This window comes from Schistocerca cancellata, chromosome 1, assembly GCF_023864275.1.
Source record: "Schistocerca cancellata isolate TAMUIC-IGC-003103 chromosome 1, iqSchCanc2.1, whole genome shotgun sequence".
NCBI classification, from domain to species: domain Eukaryota; kingdom Metazoa; phylum Arthropoda; class Insecta; order Orthoptera; family Acrididae; genus Schistocerca; species Schistocerca cancellata.
In genome coordinates, this window is record NC_064626.1 from 631199701 (window position 1) to 631219793 (window position 20093).

Genomic DNA, 20093 nt, shown 5'->3' on the forward strand with positions numbered 1-20093 from the left:
ACTTACTGATATGCAACAAATTTTAGTCATAATTTCAATATATTATGAAAGTTTCTCAAGCTGACAACCCCGCAGAAAATGATGAAAGGAGGAAGGTTTATCGCTTACTAACTGAAGCGCCAAAAACTGGTATAGATTATCAAGATTTAAGTGAGTTTGAATGTGTTATAGTAGGCGCACGAGCGATGGGACACAGCTTCTCAGAGGTAGCGGTGAAGTGAGGATTTTCCCGTACGACCATTTCACGAGTGCACCGCGAGTATCAGAAATCCGATGAAACGTCAAATCTCCGACATCGCTGCGGCCGGAAAAAGATCCTGCAAGAACGGAACCAACGACGACTGAAGAGAATCGATCAACGTGGCATAAGTGCAACCCTTCAGCAGACTGCTGGGCCATCAACAAGTGTCAGCGTGCGAACCATTCAACGAATCATCATCGATATGCGCACTCGTGTACCCTTGATGAGTGCGCGACACAAAGCTTTACGCCTCACTCTGGCTCGTCAACACCGTCATTGGACTGGAAACATGTTGCCTGGTCGGACGAGTCTCGTTTCAAACTATATCAAGCGGATGGTACGTCTACGGGCATGGAGACAACCTCGTGAATCCATGGAACCCGCATGTTAGCAGGGGACTATTCAAGCTGGTAGACGCTCTGTAACTGCGTGAAGCGTGTGCAGCTGGAGTGAAATGGGACCCCTGATACGTCTAGATACGATTCTGACAGGTGCAAGTACGTAAGCATTCTGTGTGATCAACTGCATCCATTCATGTCCACTGTGCATTCCGACGGACTTGGGCAATTTCAGCAGGACAATGAGAGACCCCACACGTCCAGAATTCTACAAAGTGGCTCCAGGAAAACTCTTCTGAGTTTCATCATTGAGCTGTTCAGATGAGATCTCCATCCGCTAGTACTCTTACGGATTTATGGATAGCCCTGCATGATTCATGTTGGCAATTCCCTCCAGCAGTGCGTCAGACATTAGTCGTGTTGCGGAACTTCTGTGTGCTCGCGGGAGCCCTACACAACATTAAGCTGGTCTACCAGTTTCTTTGGCTCTTCAGTGTACATTTTCGCTGCTCAGCACTAGAACTACCGCAGCAGGCATGACGATTTAATTTATTACTTCTTTGCTACTAACTGTATTCGCAACGTATTTTGCAGACGGTATTCACGTATACCACTCAATGTATCAGCAAAATTATGTCGTTATACGACACATAGATTCGGGGATACGATGTAATAAACAGTGCGATCCACGAAAAACAGCTGCATCTTACATTACTGTTACGTGTATTACTGTTTTTGCTACTATTTGTGTTCGCAACACGTTTCACAGATAATATCCTCAAATGCCGCTGAATGTAAGTACAAAAATATATTATTATAAGACATGTAGTTCAGGAGATATGACGCCGTAAATACTTAGATGTGTGAAAAACTGTAGCATCATGTATGACGTTTTAATTTATTATTTCTTTACTACTAACTCTATTCGCAGCTCATTTCAGACAGTGTCCACATATGTCGCTGAATATACCTAGTAGAATATATAGTTCTACAACACGTAGTTCAGAAGATACAACGTCATAAGTATTGAGCTGCGTGAAAATGAAAACGCACGGAGAAATTCGCTAGAGGTGAAGGTGAAATATGTGTTCCCGGCTCAAATACATTAAATATGTGTGAAATGCATTATACACGTGCATATGTGGGCAAAGCCACGTGCACAAAGCTTATCCTGAGCCCCTGGAATGATTTCAACCGAATGTGGTGCACATATTAGTTATGATGGCGGAATGAGATACTTTGGGAATAAGAAGCAACAGACTCTTATAGGAGTGAGGGTGATTACGTGGAGGACACGGAGATATAGGGGAGGAAGAAGTAGATGGACACAGACAGGGGGGAGGAGGAGATGGACAGAGAGAGAGAAGGAGGAGGCACAGTTAGAGCAGGATAGGGAAGATCTGAACAGGTTAAGGAGGGAGAATGGTAAAGAGAGGTGGGAAGTGGCAACAGGTAACAGGAGGAACAGACCTATAACTTTGTCAGACAGCTTTGTGCTGAATGTGAAGAATAAGTTTGACCTGTTGCTACAGTTAGAAACTGATGAGCCTCAGTCAGAGGTAGGTGTAGAGAGGGCGCAACAAACTTTCAGTAGAAAATTGAATAAGAATATAGGGAAGTCAGCAGAGAGAAAGAAAGTTTTGTTGCTAGGTAGTTCGCATGCCAGAGGTGTAGGCTAACTTTGGCAGGACCAGTTACGATCAGAATACCAGGTCACAATTTTTTTTAAACCTAATGCTGATCTGGGTCAGGTGACAGAGGATTTAGGTTCACTCTGTAAAGATTTTACCAAGGAAGACACCGTGGTTATTGTGGGTGGGCCGGACAATAGTATTGACAGAGATCCTGAGCACAATATAGAGTGTGACCTGGTAAAGATTGCATCAGCAACGAGACATACCAGTGTTGAGTTTGTGTCTGCCCTGAGACGCAATGACCGACCTCATTTAAACTCTTCTGTCGGGAGAGTTAATTTGGAGTTGGAATGGCTATTTGAGTCGAGTGCGGGATCAAATATTGGATTGGTTTCTGTTCATTCTCTCAGTAGGTGGGATTATACTAGACATGGCCTACAAGTCAACAGGGTAAACTGGCTGGGCTAATAGCAGGAAATGTAAGGGGGAGGGGTGGGGAGGCACTGCCATGAGTGGTAATATACCTGTAGTCATAGGTGTTGGAGCTGCACCTTTTTTAGGATAGGTAGGACAGAACGAAATCAAGTTCTGAGAGAAGTAAAGATTGAAACAAACCTTCAGTTTGAGAAAGAAATCAAACAGCATAATCCTGGCACATTGGATCAGTGAACACAGCTATTGGTTAAAAATTTACAGCAATCATCAGAAACTTTATTTCCACCCATCTCGGTAAATGTGAAATGCCAACTATCTTTAGTGCATCAAAATATTCAGGGGCTTAGAAGTAAAATTAATGAACTACTTATGTGCATTGATGAATTAGAGTCATCGAACCTAGTTGATATAATGTGCCTCTCTGAACATCATGTGACCACTGGTATAGATACGCTAAACCTTACAGAATTTAAGTTAGCCTCTTACTTCTGTAGACAAAATATGGAAAAAGGAGGAGTTGCCACACCTGCTAAAAACAGTTTTAAATTTAAGAATATTGACATTAATAAATTTTGCTTAGAGCAGCACTCAGGAGCGTGTGCAAAATTGCTCAAAGAAATTAATTGGATGGATGTTTACAGCATTCAAGACACAAATGAAAAATACAAAACATTCATTAATAAAGTTAGCACCTTATTTGAAAATTGTTTTCCCCTGAAGGTAACTCAAATTAAGCAGAAGTCTAATAAGAAACCATGGACCACACAAGTGATAAAGATATCATGTGAGACAAAAAGGAAACTCTTTCTGATATGTAGGGACACCTTTGATACTAGCATTATAGTTCATTACAAAAATTACTGCAAAATCTTGAAGGAGGTTATTCAGATATCTAAACACCTGCATTATGAGAAGAAGATAAATACAACCAGCAATAAAATAAAAACAATGTGGGATATAGTTAAGTCACAGACAGGTAGGACCAGAAATGAGGAGGAACAAATAGCTCTTAAAATAAATGAAACCTTGGTAACAAACGCATGTTGTGTTGCAAACCATTTAAACAAGTATTTTGTCTCTGTTATTGATAGCATGGGGTTGTCAGGTTCAGTAAATAATGCAATGGAATATCTGAGCCCAGTGCACACAAGCAATCTCAGTAAAATGGAATTGACACTTATTCCACCCAAACGAATAGAATCCATCATAAAGTCCTTGAAATCAAGGCATTCTAGTGGTTATGATAACATATCAACAAAGTTAATAAAAGAGTGTTCATGTGAGCATAGTCATTTCTTAAGTTGTTTGTGTAATCAATCACAAAGAGTGTTCATGTGAGCTTAGTCATTTCTTAAGTTATTTGTGTAATCAATCACTTATCACAGTGACATTCCCGGAGTGGTTTAAATATGCTGAAGTTATATCTCTCCAGAAGAAAGGGGACAAAGAAATGCCATCAAATTACCGACCAATCTCACTTTTGCCAGCTTTTTCAAAAATCTTTGAAAAGGTTATGTTCAAGCGTCTATCATCATACTGGCCCCTGCATACATTTACGGGCATTGCTTGACAGTCAGCTGCCTCAACGGTGGATCGCCCGTAACGAGCGTACATTGCGCCTTTGACCACCAGGATCGCCTGATATCACGGTATGTGATTTCTTTTGTGAGGATTGTGGAAGACCTCATATGTGTGCCTTCCCCTTCCAACATATCTAGGTAAACTGCGAGGCCTCACAGCTACAGCAGTAAATACAGTAACTCCACACTTGGTAGCAAAGTATGGGGCAATGACTGTTACATGAATATTTCTCATGCGTCCGATGGAGAGCACATTCAACATTTGTGAAAAATAAATGAAAACTTTGGTCGTAAACATATTTACAAAGAGTATCCTAAGACTGCACGTACATGCGTATGAAATATATCCCCTCGTAAAATCAGATGGTTCTTTCGAAAACGCAAACTTTGCAGTATAATGCTTACTCGTTAGTTGATATTTACCACAAATTTTTGTTTTCATTCATGTGGAATACACACTGTCGAAAAGAATTAGGTGAACACGTATGTCAATGTCCGGTATGTCAAGTCTATTTTGATAAAGGCGGTTTCTGTGATATAATGCATGACTTGAGATCTTCTCTTTCAATGTATGCAACAGTTAAAATCGTTTACCATCTGTTGGCTGTATTATGCATCATAATGTCTGATCAGGCTGTAATCATAATGTCTGATCAGGCTGTAATGAACAGATTACGAGAAAGAACTTTACGACCGAGACGTTCTGTTGACACGACATCTTGACAGTATGTTATTTTCACTAATGTGCTTAAATATCTTTCCGTTGGAAAATGGAATTTTACGATGTTCTCGCTGTTGTGGAGAATATCTACGAAATATCTAAGTACATGTATCCAGTAACAGTCTATTTTGTTAAACATAACGGGTGGTAAACGGCGCAAAACATATGGAAGTTTGGAGAGGGTATGTTGTTCTCACCTGTGTTAGCCGTATTCTTATGTTGTGTCAGCTCTCTTTTTGGTGTAAACAGAGAGTAGCATCATCTCAGAATGTGAAAGGCAAAAGGAGATTTATTTTCAATCACCACACCCAGGAAGGATTATGAAACTGTGTACGATGGTTATCATCATCATGAAGGGCTCTGTAGCGAATGTCATCCTCTATGGATTGACGTGCGAACGTCGCCTCAGAACACGCCTGACTTACACGTGACCAGTGTTAGCTCTCGACTTGCAAGACGAGTAGACTTTATTTATTTGTTTATTTACAACACGCCCCTTTACAATATTTGTAATGTTAAACGTATCTATAGTGTGTGTGTAGTGTAATTTTTTGTTGTATGATGATGTTGATGAGAGAAAGGAGAGGGTGAAACCCAGTGCCGGCACGTAGCCTCGCGAATAGCACGAAGGGGGCCGCCAAGCTTAACGTCCGCATCTGACAGACGGCACAGCATCAAGAGTATCACATGTCATCAATTCGTGAGGCACTGTGGATAGGTCTGGTATTCAAACCAGGACACTGACACAACGTCTGGGCCGGCCGCTGTGGTCGCTGGTTCTAGGCGCTTCAGTCCGGAACCACGCTGTTGCTACGGTCGCAGGCTCGAATCCCGCCTCAGGCATGGATGTGTGTGATGGCCTTAGGTTAGTCAGGTTTAAGTAGTTCTAGGTCTAGGGGACTGATGACATCAGATGTTAAGTCCCATAGTGCTTAGAGCCATTTGAACCACTTTTTGCAACGTCTGGTGACCAGGAACTTTACGCGACCATCTCTCCTCCGCTTTCCGCCCGAATACTGGCACTGAAAACTTTTCCACCACAAAGACTGAACCGGGTTAACTTCGGTTCGAGCGCCACCACACAAACGTGCGCTAGCGATCGCGGCCACGAAAGAGTGTGGATAGCAAACTTTTCTAGGCTATATGCAAAACTCTGTGTAATTCTCTCTACGCCCAGAACGGGCACACGGGAGAGACCTGTGGATTTCCCCTTACCAATGCGTTGAAACTGCAGGTGGTTCCGTCAAATGCTTTCAGCTGCAAAAGATGCAGTTCTGTACTATCTAAGAATATCACACTCCACGGCTCCAACTGAACTGGACCTGTTGAAACGGAGAACATAAAACGTCTTTTGTTGCTGTGTTATGGGCAGCTCGACTCCCCGCATATGAGTAATGAAGTGTGCGAGCCAGCTCGGGGAGATCCCTACAGGCAACTTTTAATTCGTAAGTTTCTATCTTTATTCGTGAGTAAGGTATACTCTTGTGAAATCGGATAATTCTTGTGCGTCACCCCATCTAACGTGATGCATAGACAAGACATATTGGACTCGCATTCGCGAGGACTACGGTGTCAGTGTGTGTGGGTGTTACGTTGACGAGTTGCGCAACGGATTGATCTGACAAGTACCCTTTGGCATCTGCAAGAAGCGATTTCCATCCCACACTACCACAGAAGTCAGACAGCCGCTCCTAACGTACCAAAAAGAAATGCCTGAAAAACTTTCAGCAATGAATATCTTCTGGAGTCGTCCGCTGTAAGGAAAAAGACACAAAAATATTCTCTTTTCTTACGTAACTACTGGGATACTTGGGTACTGGATTATTGCTAGTTAGTGTAAGAAAAACATTAAACGAACGGAAAATATTACTTATTGCAAAATTTAAGAAAATCAAGTGAAACTTTTATTTATAAACTGATACACAAATTTCCGGGTTCTTCTCGGAATAGGAGGTTACCTCTTATGGATAGGAATCCTGCTAATGATATGTGTATACAAAGTGTGGGAAAGCTCTTTTGTCCCTTTTCTTTAGGAATGTTATTTACTCGGCAGAATGGCTGAGAGCCGCGTCTACTCAACTTGAATAATTATCTGATTGAATTTTTCTAAGTACGGTCGACGCTGTCCCATGAGTAATGTAATGGAGGGACGTGAATGAAGTATGTTATTTCTAATGGAGGAAAGATGGGGCTCACCTACGCAGTAGCGCACAATACCGTGAGCTGCGACGACTGCTGCCTGCGTCGTTCATCGCTGAAAAATCACAAAACTATCTCTTTCTATCTGGATTGACCTTCGCCAATGGAACTCTCACTACACCTTGATGAAGTCAAGGACTCCTATCTGCCCCTAGCCTAACTATTGGCGTGGTACACCGATCAAATAACCAGCCCACCGCAATGCCACTGAATGTTCGCTCACAGGCGCTAACTAATACTCTGTCCGTGTTCACACCGCACTTTAAGTGTCACGGCCAACACAGTGAACAAACGCTTAATCGCGAGCTACTCAATATAGAGTATCACTCCGATTCGCTAGCGACAGAGGTGCTCTCTCAGTGCAGTACTAAGTAGAGACTTTGTTTCTCGCTCACTGCGTACAAGCACGAGCGCACTCAAAAATGGCTCTGAGCGCTATGGGACTTAACATCTGAGGTCATCAGTCCCCTAGAACTTAGAACTACTTAAACCTAACTAACCTAAGGACATCACACACATCCATGCCCGAGGCAGGATTCGAACCTGCGACCGTAGCAGTCGCGCGGTTCCGGACTGCGCGCCTAGAACCGCTAGACCACCGCGGCCCGAGCGCACTCACTCCCGCTTCGTCTTCCCGCTACAAGAGCGTCACCGGAACGACTTCCCTCCATGCAAAAAGCGAAAGGGTATATCATCTACTGTCTTTCCCTCACTCCTCCGGCTCATTGCATCAGAAATAGTCCACCAATCAACATTACTCTAACAAACGGGAGAATGGCGCTCCGTTTAAGGCGACCAATCCGGAAATACACAGCATCTGTGTTAGGCGTTTACTGTCCACTTGTGAGAACTCTGACATTGTGCACTAGGTCCATCAAAAAAACGCGTATGCTGGGGCTCTTCCAAACAATACAACAGGTTTTGGTTTTAAGGTGAACACGCAGGCCATTATCCCTTTTCTGTGGCAAAAACTGTTTTGGTCCTTGGGCGGTCGACCGGCCGGCGCAGCAGCATGCTAACTCACCCTCCTATGGACTTTCCAGTGGGCTGGTTGCCTCCGCCTAACAAAAACTCCTGTGTCCGTTGTGTCTTGAATGTTTGTGTACGCCAGCCTTGACTTTTTAATCGCGTTGCGCACTTGCGATTTATTTATTAGATTTGCATATCAATTAAATGGAAATATGTAAAATTGACTGTACCCTATCGAGTTTGGGCTCGAATGAAACATCTTGATACGCAGAATACGATGGTGAGGTCGGAATATGTAAGAAATGAAGGTCAGGAGACCACGCCACCTTACAACGGTTGAAACCCGCGTCCGGCCATCCTGATTTACGTTTTCCGTGATTTCCCTAAGTTGCTCCAGGCAAATGCCGGGATGGTTCCTCTGAAAGGGCACGACAGACTCCCTTTCCTAATCCGATGGGATTGATGACCTCGCTGCTTGGTCCCCTTCCCTAAATCAACCAACCAATCAGACAACAAGAAAAAAAAACGAGTGGGAATGAGCAGGGTAGTACTTTTGTCGTAAAGATTCGCCGTCAGAGAGGACGGAGCAAGGATGACAGTCGGTGCCACCTCCCGGCACGGACAGGCGTGGTAGAGGGCGGGCGCCGCCAGGTGCGCTCAGGGCTGCAGGAGCACCTCCAACCTGATTATCGTAATGCTCCGCGACGCGGGGCGAGGCTGCGAAAAGGGGCGGCGCGGCCGGCGCCGGGTGAGCGGGAGCGGGCGGCGAATTACGGCGGCGCCCGTGTGAGCGCGGCTCGCTGTGCAGACGGCCCCTTCCTGTGTTATTAACGCAGCCGGAAATGGCACGCGGAGGCCGCGCTGCCGCCTGCTGCCCACACACCTGTTGTAAGCTGCTAATGGCACACTAAAACTCGCTGTCCCCGCTCTGGACACAGTTGTGCCGCCACGAGTCAGTTCGTGCTTTTGGACAAGCTTTAATACATAAGTTACGCTCAGTCTCTCGGTACAACCACCTCTGCCCCTACCATTGAGCCACCATTACAGCAAGTGTGACAGACACTGTCTGTCTTTCTTCATTATACTGATTGTGCTAAGGTGCCGTCAGGCATCATATCTTCAAGAATGGCTTCCATACTCGTTGGACTGAATCGATTAATGATATAACATTTCAGAGTGATAAATCAAGACTTTTGCATCCATATTAACATTGGTACTGTTAGTTTCGGCTAAACAAGAAGCAAAACAAGCTAAAGCTAAAGGAAAATAAATAATAATAAATCAACAATAAAGCTGATAATTTATAAAATCAAACATGTTAAAACTACCAATTAAAATAACTAAAGATAATAAAACCAAAGCCAAACTAACTTTTAAAAAATTAGCCACGTGCGAGTAGGACATGGGCGCTGAGGCTTTCTTACAATGTTAATTATGTATGTAGACATTTCATCCATTCTGGGAACCTAGAATTTCGAAGATTTTTGTCTGTTATCGACATTGATGCAAGCAAGATATAGATTTCAGGAATTCTAAGACTTTCGAAAATATTTTAATTTCGAGTTTGAAGTGGAATGATTAACAACCAAAGAACTTTTTTCAAGTGATATAATTACAAATTAGCAATTTTCGGATTTTTTCCTTTGGTTGTAGTGTGAAACCTTGCTTCTTGCAAGTTTCGTGATTCTAGGTCAACGGAGAGTACCCGGTAGGTTTTGATGAGTGAATTTCTTTTGACTTCAATGATTTAGAAGCTAACGTTTATTATGCCGCCGAGGTTCCATATACCTTAGTATGTGACATAAATTTCAGTTTGATACGTCTACCCGTTTCTGAAAAAAAGGGATGTTAACAGACGAACAGACATTCTGATAACAAAAGAAAAAGAACTTCGTACGATATGAGAATAAATTTTCGGATTTGTTCCTTCGAATGTAGCGTGAAACCTTGCTTCTTACCAAGTTTCATGACTTTACATCAATGGGAAGTGCCGTGTACATTCTGATGAGTGACTTTACGAGTATCAAAATATGTGACCTCAGTGGCGCATCTTTCGATTGCTTTGACATAGAAGCTCTACTTTCTTACATCACCAATGGATCGTAGCCCTTAATGAGTGACATAAATTTCAGCCTGATACATCTGACATCTGCCGGTTCCTGGAAATACGGTTTTCAACAATCATGCAGATAGACTGACAGAAATACAACAAAGTGACCCTATAATGTCTACGCTTTTACCGACGGAGGAACGAAACCCTAAAAAGATGTGCTTTCTGAGACCTGGTGCCAATGAACGCAGGGTTGGGTTAAGACTGTGGATGGGGCCGTAATCAATTCCTGTTGGTTAGTTTAATTTTCAGTCACGTACACTTCATTTGGAAACAACAACCATAATAGGTGACAATAAATTAAGAAGTGTTCCACGGCTGAAGACCTTAATGACAACAAATTCAAAACTATTTCTCAGCTGAAGGCCCTAATAGTGATAATTTAAAACTGTCTCACTGCTGAAGGCCTGAATAACAATCTTAAGAACCATTACACTACTTCAACCTGCAATTAGAGTTATTAAAATATTTTTAGAAGAACAATCATCAAAATCTCACTGCTAGAATACAATTGTCTAATTAAAATTTTAAGACAAGTAACACCCACGGCTGAAGGCCTTAATGACAAGAAATTCAAACTATTTCTCGCTGAAGGCCCCAATAGTAATAATTTAATAACTGTTTCTCGGCTGAAGGCCTGAATAGCTATCTTTTAAGAACCAGTTAAACATCGTCAAACTTGAAATTACACTTATTAAAATATGTTTTTCTTTAAAAAAATCATCAAATCTGACCAAACCAAGGGGGAGGGGGATGGGGGGGGACAGACATTGCTCCAAGGATCGACCTGGGAATGTCCATCAAAACTTCGCGAGCGAGGAGGCAGGCAGCCCAGAGTTGCATTCACTTAACGAGATGGTAACGCAGACTAGTGGCAGGTGGCAGTTTAAACGCATGACCAATAATCATTTGCCGAATCTTCCTAACGTCTGATGACGAATGCAATGATGGAATAACACACCCAAGCCGTAACCGGCGGTCAGCACTACATCTTCAGACACCGGTGTTTAGAGCATCCGGATGCAGAAAGGAACCACTGGCACCACAGTAGGAAAAAAACACCACCCGGCCCACAAATCAAGGAAGCTGTCGAACTACACGCCTTACCGAACAGCAGCAGCAAGGCGAGGAAAAGTACACTGCTGTAACATACACTAAGCTCCAGGGCAGGTAACTGGGGCGTTAGGGGACACTTGGCAGGAAAAATACCACTGGTTGAACTTCAAAAATAGTAACACATGGAATGCAACAATTAGTAATATGAACTGGAGGAAGGCTAATTATATTCACCTTCTCGCGATACTGCGAGCAGCAACATGCAAACAAATGGAGAAATCTCACAATGGTGGAGGTTTCACTACTTAAATTAAGGTCCACTCAACCCTAACTTCCTGGGTCCAGTTGACAACGAGGTTGTACCCCTCATGGCTACAGGCCTTCCATCCGGCAGTGCATGCCTGCTGCCAGCGGTACCGGCATGTTCTCGCACTGCGCGAACCTGGCTGCTCGTCCATCCCCAACCGAACTGGCAACTCACACGACACGGAAACACCACAACGTCGCCCCAAAGATAGTACTACCATTACTAGATGTCGATAACCGCCACTGCTGCTTCTAGTGGTCAGACAACGCTTGAAGAGGGACTGGCGCCAATGAACACAAGAAGAAGATAACTGTAACTATACCAACTAAACGATGCCAAAGTAGCAGCGGCCCCAACGCGAGCCGCAGCACGGTTCACTTTCTTTTTGCTAATTAAATATTATGACTGACTAATGCACCTTTAGCCCACATGGGTAGCGTGCGGTCAAACGCACGGCTTTCCAGACTGGAAAGGAGCACCTGGTCCCCAGCATGAATCCGCCCAGCGGACTTGTGTCGAGGTCCGGTGAGTAGGCCATTTTGTGGATGTTTCCATCTGCCTCGTCGAATGTAGGCTCCCCTTATTCCGCCTAAGGCTACACTACGTCGGCGATTGCTGCCCAAACAAGTTCCCCACATAAGCGTACACCACCGTTACTCTACCACGCAAACATAGAGGTTACACTCGTCTGGTGTGAGGCGTTCTCTGAGGGCGGTCCACCTGGGGTCGAACCGCACAATAACCCTTAAAGAGTGGTTCGGTGCGGGGCGGCGGAGGGGTGAAGTGGACTGCGGTAGTCGTCGTTTGGCTGTATATAATACAATACAATACAATATAATGCACCTTTCAAATTTATATTGAGTGGTTAACTATCTATCCTTTGAGGTACAATAAAATTATTCCATACCCTGTCAAATTTTACATTTAGAGGATACCACGTCCACGGACTCACCGAATGGATCCTATAAGAATGGCTGTTTCCAAATCTTATCGCTTCCTGGATAACTTTCTGTGCACGTCCATGCTCAGATGCGGCGTCCAGTCGAGCCCAGTTAATCACACGTAGTGCTCATAATTTCATATTATATGACAGTTTTTTTATCTAATGTTGGAATAAATGAGGACTATTTCAGTTTTCAAAATCGCAACACCAGAAAGAGTTGTGCAACACAAAAGAATGTTGGTAGGCACTTTTCTACATCTGAAAGACGATGTCTATTCAAATTTAGCTCCAGTCGGATAAGAGTGACGCTAGTAACACCATTATGAGGGTGCAAATCAGATTAGCTTTAAATACACGCTGCAACGGTCACAAGCCATACTTACCTTTGAGAATGTACGTGGTGAGTTGACATTTGTCAAAGGCACCTTACCGAGTTTTAACGAGGTCGTGTAATAGGGCTACGAGGAGCTGGATGTTGCTTTCACGATACTGCAGCAAGACTTTGCAGGAATATAGCCACTGTTCATGACTGCTGACAACGGTGGTCATGAGAATGTACGGCCGCAAGAAGATCGGGTTCCGGACGACCACGTGGCACTACCGAGAGGGAAGCCCATCGTGTTCAGTGTATGGCTCTGGCACATCGTACTGCATCTGCAGCAGCAACTGAGCAGTGCTTGATACCACAGTGACACAACGAACTGCTACAAATCGGTTATTTCAAGAACAGCTCCGAGGCAGATTCCCTGTAGCGTTCATTTTACTGACCCCGAACCACTACCATCTGCGATTTCAGTGGTGCCAAGCGGGAGCTCATTTGAGATCAGGGTGGAGGTCTGTTGTTTTTTCTGATAAAAGCTGGTCCTGCCTCTGCTCTAGTGATGGCCATGTGTTGGTTAGAAGGAGGCCAGCTGAGGGCCTGCAATGAACCTGCCTGAGAGCTAAACACACTGGACCAACAGCTGGACTTATCATGTGAGGTGGGATTTCGTGTGACAGCACTCTGGGTGCAAAAGTGTACGTCACTCTCGTGATTCTATCTGTATGCTGCCATTCATGGACAGATTTCCTGGAGGTGTTTTCCAACAGTAGAACAATTCCTCACACACCGCTGTTGTAACCCAACACGCTCTACAGAGTGTCGACATGTTGCCTTGGCCTGCTCGGTCACCAAATCTGTGGCCAGTAGAGCACATATGGTATATCATAGGACGAAAATGCCAGCGTCATCCACAAGCAGCATTAACCGTCCCTGTATTGACCAACTAAGTGAAGCAAGTATGGAACTCAATCCCACAAACTGTCATCCGGTGACTGTACAACACAATGAATGCAAATATGTATGCTTGCATTCAACATTGTGGCGGTTACGCCAGTTATTAATGTACCAGCATTTCACATTTGCAATGCCTTATTTCGCGCTTACATTAACCTGTTTGTTTGGACAAGAAGAGAATAGAAGCTTTTGAAATGTGGTGCTACAGAAGAATGCTGAAGATTAGATGGGTAGATCACATAACTAATGAGGAGGGATTGAATAGAATTGGGGAGAAGAGGAGTTTGTGGCACAACTTGACAATAAGAAGGGAGCGGTTGGTAGAACATGTTCTGAGGCATCAAGGGATCACAAATTTAGCACTGGAGGGCAGCGTGGATGGTAAAAACCGTAGAGGGAGACCAAGAGATGAATACACTAAACAGATACAGAAGGATGTAGGTTGCAGTAGGTACTGGAAGATGAAGAAGCTTACACAGGATACAGTAGCATGGAGAGCTGCATCAAACCAGTCTCTGGACTGAAGACCACAACAGCAACAACATTAACCTGTTATATTGCAGTGTTAATCACATAAATATGTTACCTAAACAAATGTATTCTCGAAATTTCATTACTCTTATTTCTTGGTGCTGCGATTTTTTTTTTTTGTCAGTGTATTTTAGAAATTAAACACAAGATGTCCAGTATAGTACTAAACTGAATATCCTTCACTTAAAAGTTCGGGGCTGATGGGCCGTGGTCGATGTATAAAACTCTCCCCTGGCATTTCTTCTCCGACTGCGGAAGAAGAAACGTCAGATCGACCACGACCTAACAGCCCGGAAGTTTTAAGTGAAGGCAATACCGGTCGTGAAAGCCTACATCGTGTGATTAAACTGAATATCGATGTAAGATTTCGTTGTTAAGTTGATTAACTATCTGTAATTTCAGCTATTTTCGCTACTTGAAAATAAATCACCGTTTCTTTCTCGTGATTAGCTATGTGCATCATGATAGTCCGTATCATAAGAGGACGAACAGGTAACTGGCATCACACTGTACACAATAGACAAAGGCATTTCACTCAGATTCCAGAAAGGCGTTAACGAGGCAACAGCGGTTACTTGAGCTAATGACTAGCTGCCAGCCGACTGCCAGTAACGACTCGCTCTGCTTTTGTTTCCCGCAGGCGGCCCGCATGGGCGAGCGCCCCTGATGTCGCCCAACAGAGCAATGAAGGCGCGACACAACTTCCGGCGCCGCTTCAGCCTGCAGCCATCCTTCTTCAAGGAGGACGTCGAGGAGGATGAGCCCACTAGTCACAGGTAAGGCTTTTGCGTTAGTCTGTAGCTCGGTGTATTGCAGTGTAGTCTCATATTTCTTTTTCGATGTTTTCTGTGATACCGATTAGTTAGGCACTTTCTGTGCTAACTGCTTATCACAACACGTATTTAACCAAATACTGGCTTCATGCGGTCTCTTTTTTCCCCGAGTGCATTATAATCGTGTTCTCGAAGCTATCGTCCTCCCAACAGCGAGTAATGTCTAGAACGCCGAAGTTGCAATGGAGTCTGGTGACATGACGTGAAATACTATTCATATAACACAACATTAACTCTCCCGCACTGAATATACCACTTGTCGATCTATGATCTTCATTGATACTCAACTGCACAAACAATTGACTTGAAACGCCGTAATTTTTCAGGCTCTCGTGGCGATTTGTAGACAACTTGAGGTGTTTGCCGCACTGGCGGATATCGCTGTAGCCCGTGTACAGTATTTAGACAACGTTACTCATTCTCTTCGTAAGGTGCTACCTGAGACTGCTAGTCTACCGGAACGGCTCCAATATTTACACCCACTGGCTTCTTCCTCCATGGTCGTTTCTAAGCGCGCCGTTCCCAGAAGAACGTCCTGACACGTTCCGTCTTCGGTCGGGTGCAGCTTTCCGCGAGCTGACGGTTTTCGTCCACTGGGCCTGACAGTGATCTGGTGTTCCGTTCTCATTATGGTGCACCTTGTGCTGTTTCTGGGATTCGTGCGTCATGTAACACAATCTCTGTTCCTCTTTTTGCACAGTTCTGCTGCTGTAACCATTGCGTTTGTAGCAACTCCAGCGCCTGATGTCAGGCTTTATTGACAGTCGCGATTCATGACCTTTTTTTTTCTACCTGTATCTCTATTGCCTCTCTTACAACTTTCCTAATATCTGGGGTTTATGCAACGACCCTCATTTTTTCATGTATCGTGGTATGATCAAGTTTCAGAATGTGCTCGGCAATCGCTGATTTAATTTCTCTTCTTAGCTGGATGTACCAGTGGTGTTCTTGGCATCTGAGGTTCACAGTCTAGATTTTTGGCCAATGTATGACAAGCCACATTGACAAGATTTATTGTAAACCTTCTGGTTTTCCTAAGGCTTTGTCATGTTTTACATTTCCCAGTACTCCTCTTATTTTAGCAGGTTATGTTACTCTTCTTGAGAACCCTTTGTATCCTGGCATATGTAGTGGCCAGGAGGCTTTCACACCTTCAACAGCTCATAGTGGCCTCCATAGCAGGTCAAGGTTGGGACCAAGTAGAAGTGCATGTTGGTCCCAAACAGAGTGCGCCAGGAAGAATGTCGCAGCGTACCAGTCAGCGAAGTTTGACCATATTTGTAAGGAAGCACAGCACGTGGAGAATACTCTCACTGCGATTAACCTAAGTGGCAAGTAGTTTGCTAACATCACCGTGAAGATACTCATAAGGAGCCTCAACTTCGCAGCTTCCTCTAGAAATGTGCCTATTTCAAGTTTAATCAGAGCAGTGGAGCAAGTATCCGACAGACTTCGAACAAATGTGGCAGTACAAATCCGCTGGGAGACCGGTAGGATGATCACCAAGACGAAACCTCCAAAATCGATCATTTCCAGTGACGAGATGCTGGTATTCAAGAAGTTCTAGGAAGACAGCAGAATCGTGGTTCTGCTTGCAGACCAAGGGAATTCCACAGTTATTATGCAGCAAAATGATTATGATGAGAAAGTTCGCCAACTTCTGGACGACTCAGCATAGAGATTTTGGGAATGTGACCTTACGGGCAAAGTGGACAAGAAGACCAGGGCTCTCTTGAAGGCAACAGGCATGCATGACAAGGTCATCAAACAAGTATAGTCTACAGCACCCGTGCCATCTAGACTGTAGTCGGCCGTGGTGGCCAAGCGGTTCTAGGCGCTTCGGTCTGGAACCACGCGACCGCTACGGTCGCAGGTTCGAATCCTGCCTCGGGCATGGATGTGTGTGTTGTCCTTAGGTTAGTTAGGTTTAAGTAGTTCTAAGTTCTAGGGGACGTACCCAGCAGCCAAATATTTGAATAAACTGTGCTGCCAACAAGATACCACAGAAAGACTCAATGAACTGATTGAAGATAAATTGGACGATGCTCTGATGAATCTGTCACGCATATAACGACTTCAGCATATTGTCTGTGTGAGGGGCTTCACTCTGTCACCAATGGTTGCCTATCTGTTCACGAAAAAATAAGAGAAGAAAGCAGATACAAACCCACATGCTTCTTCTGGTATGAGGATAATACCTTCGTGATCTGGCCCCATGGCAGGCAGAGGCTCGCTGAGTTGTTGGAACATCTTAATTCACGCCAGTCAGTTATAAAGCTCACCATGGAAGTGGAAAATGATCGTCAGCTGTTGTTTCTGGATTTTATTGTCAAAAGAGAGTAGATAAGTCATTCGGCCACAGTGTGTATCGAAAACCATCACACACTGATTTATGTTTGCAAGCTACCAGCTGTCATCACCCAGCACAGAAGAACAGAATTCTGAAAGACACTGATCCACAAGGCACTTACCTTGTAATCCGAGGTAGTTTGACATCAGAAGTAGGTTATCTACGCCTAGTCTTCTGTAAAAATGGATACACGGGCAAACAGATTCACAAGGCCTGTTAACTAACCACTCTGCCTCACGACAGAGAAGAAGAGCAAGATGAATCAAATGCTATGGATTACCTGCCCTATGCGGGATCTATTTCTACCACTCTCAACAGGATTCTCAAGAAGTATGACATCAAATGTGTGTTCTGTCCAAGTATCAGAATAGGAGGATTACTGGGAAATGTGAGAGATGAAGATGTTTTACGAAAATCGAGATTTTGTAATATATTTTGATAATGTGGCATGATGTACATTGGCCAAACAACTACGACTGTAGACATCAGGTGCCAAGAACATCAGGGGCACACCGAGCTAAGGCAAAACATTGTCCAATAGCATTCGGAATTTAATCATACCATGACCTATGAAAACATGAGGTTTCTGGAATAGAACGTTAGATACTGGGACAGTTTTATGAGAGAGTCAGTAGATGTAAAAGTAGCGAAAAACATGAGTCCTAACACGGTACCGACTCAGGAAAGCCTGGGATCCTGCACTGGAGTTGCCGCAAAGCAACGGTTTCAGGAGCAGAACTCTGCAGAAATAAGGACTCAGAATGTGGACGTGGGGAACAGACCCCAGACAGAGCAAGAGGCGCATCGTGCCGAGAACTGAGCAGCAGATCTGTCAGGCGCACTAGGCTGGAAACGGAACGACAGCTCGCGGCCAGGCGCAGCCGACCGAAGACGGAACGTCTCAGGGCGACTCCAGTGGAAACGGACGGCAGACGGAGCGCCTGGAAACGACCAAGGAGGCGCATCCGTTGAAACTCTAACTCGCGACAAGGAGCACAAGACCGAACACTGAACGTTTCAGGAGGATTCCAGTGGGAACAGCTCGCAAACGGAGCGCCTGGAACTGACCATGGAGGCAAGGAAATACTATAAATATTGGACACATTGCACTCGACTAGAATAGTTCAGCCTGGGCAGAAGAAGCGTACACATCGCTACTGTGTCGCTTTCTGCTGTCGAGACTGAAGGAGAGCAGTAAACGCGTGCTCAAGCTGAGGGCGATCGCGAAACTGTACATTTGTCGTTTCCGTCGTTATTTCGACGAGAGAAAAATGTATCGTTGTTTCGTGTCGCAGCATGGGCGAAGGTAGACGAGCCACACGGAAAGCTGACTCAAGGAAGAGGGTATCAATAGTGTTGCTGAGTGAACTTGCTGATCACTCCAAGAAAGATCACGGTGACAGCATGTCGGTCCCTCTTCCCTGCATCTAGTGCAGAGGCATTACTAGTACCAAGCTTAACGACAATATGTCAAACTGCTGCCATCTCGAACTCGACGTCGAATCTGTTGACTCAGACGCTGTGGCTGAGGTACAGGCGGCGACCATGGGGACAAGGCTGCAGACACTGTCGCAGCGCCCAGAAAGAAAAAGAAGACGCCATCAAAACATTACGAGAAGACGACCAAGGCGCTGCTCCGTAGGATGCTTTAGCGACAAGCAGGCCGTCTAGGAAGGGCTGCTGCGTACTAGATTCGGGGGAGGTGATAATCAAGCTGCATACAAGTAACTGGAGCGAAACTGCCCGGCATGTAGTTACGGAGATTGACGGTGGTTGGGCTGAGAAATATTTATTGCTTCATACTTTATTTAATTTTACAAACTCAAATTTCATTGAAACAAAATCTTCAGATCAGATGCTAAGTTTGGAACACCCGATGTCGAGATGAGGCGGGCGCCAAGTTTGAGAAGCCGCTTATCTCGACCAGCGCGTTGCCGGTAACAACGACGACGCGCACCTCTCAGCTGATGGGAGTTTGCAGATGAAAGCTCAAGGTAACAAATGAGAAAACTGAACGGCTACGACAACGAACACATGTCCGTTGTTCCTGAACAACACAAGGGCACAGCTTAATGAATAAGCACACGTCCACAAAATAATCAGTACGAAGAATTATACCAAAGATTCACATAACACAGCCAACAAGGGCCTGGGTCCTCAGAACCAGCTAAAACACACAACGGTAATCCTCAAGCCACACGCTGATCAGGACACGTCGTCTACCTAACATAAATGCGCGGACCTGTTCTCCACGCAAAAGTAATACGAAATTCACGATGAGAATACGCAACGCAAAAATAGAGCAACACAAGTCGACGACGCAACTAAGCACACCCACGTTCGTCCAGCAAACGAACAATCAATAAAAATCATGAGAAATTGATAAAACGCAGCCAGTTAAATTAAATACTCAGCTGAAGAGGGCAGTAGCAAACCACTTGTCATCGAACAACACAAGAGTAGCTTATCATGGTCAGGGATCGCAGTCACACAAAATTTTTTAAAGGACGTCATATTGGCCGTTTGTGTGGAAATTATTTCACAATTCCGACCTTCGGGCCATTTTCAAG

The 20093-nt window shown here is 44.5% G+C and overlaps 1 protein-coding gene across 2 annotated transcripts in view; it reads left to right on the top strand.

Moving 5' to 3' along the window:
• Window positions 1-20093, top strand: part of LOC126162012 (GTP-binding protein Rhes-like) — a 469298-nt gene that overhangs the window by 400304 nt on the left and 48901 nt on the right. For both annotated transcript variants that reach the window (XM_049918238.1, XM_049918246.1), the window contains one exon: window positions 14981-15116. In XM_049918238.1, the coding sequence (XP_049774195.1) occupies window positions 14981-15116 (136 nt within the window). The remainder of the gene's footprint in view (window positions 1-14980; window positions 15117-20093) is intronic.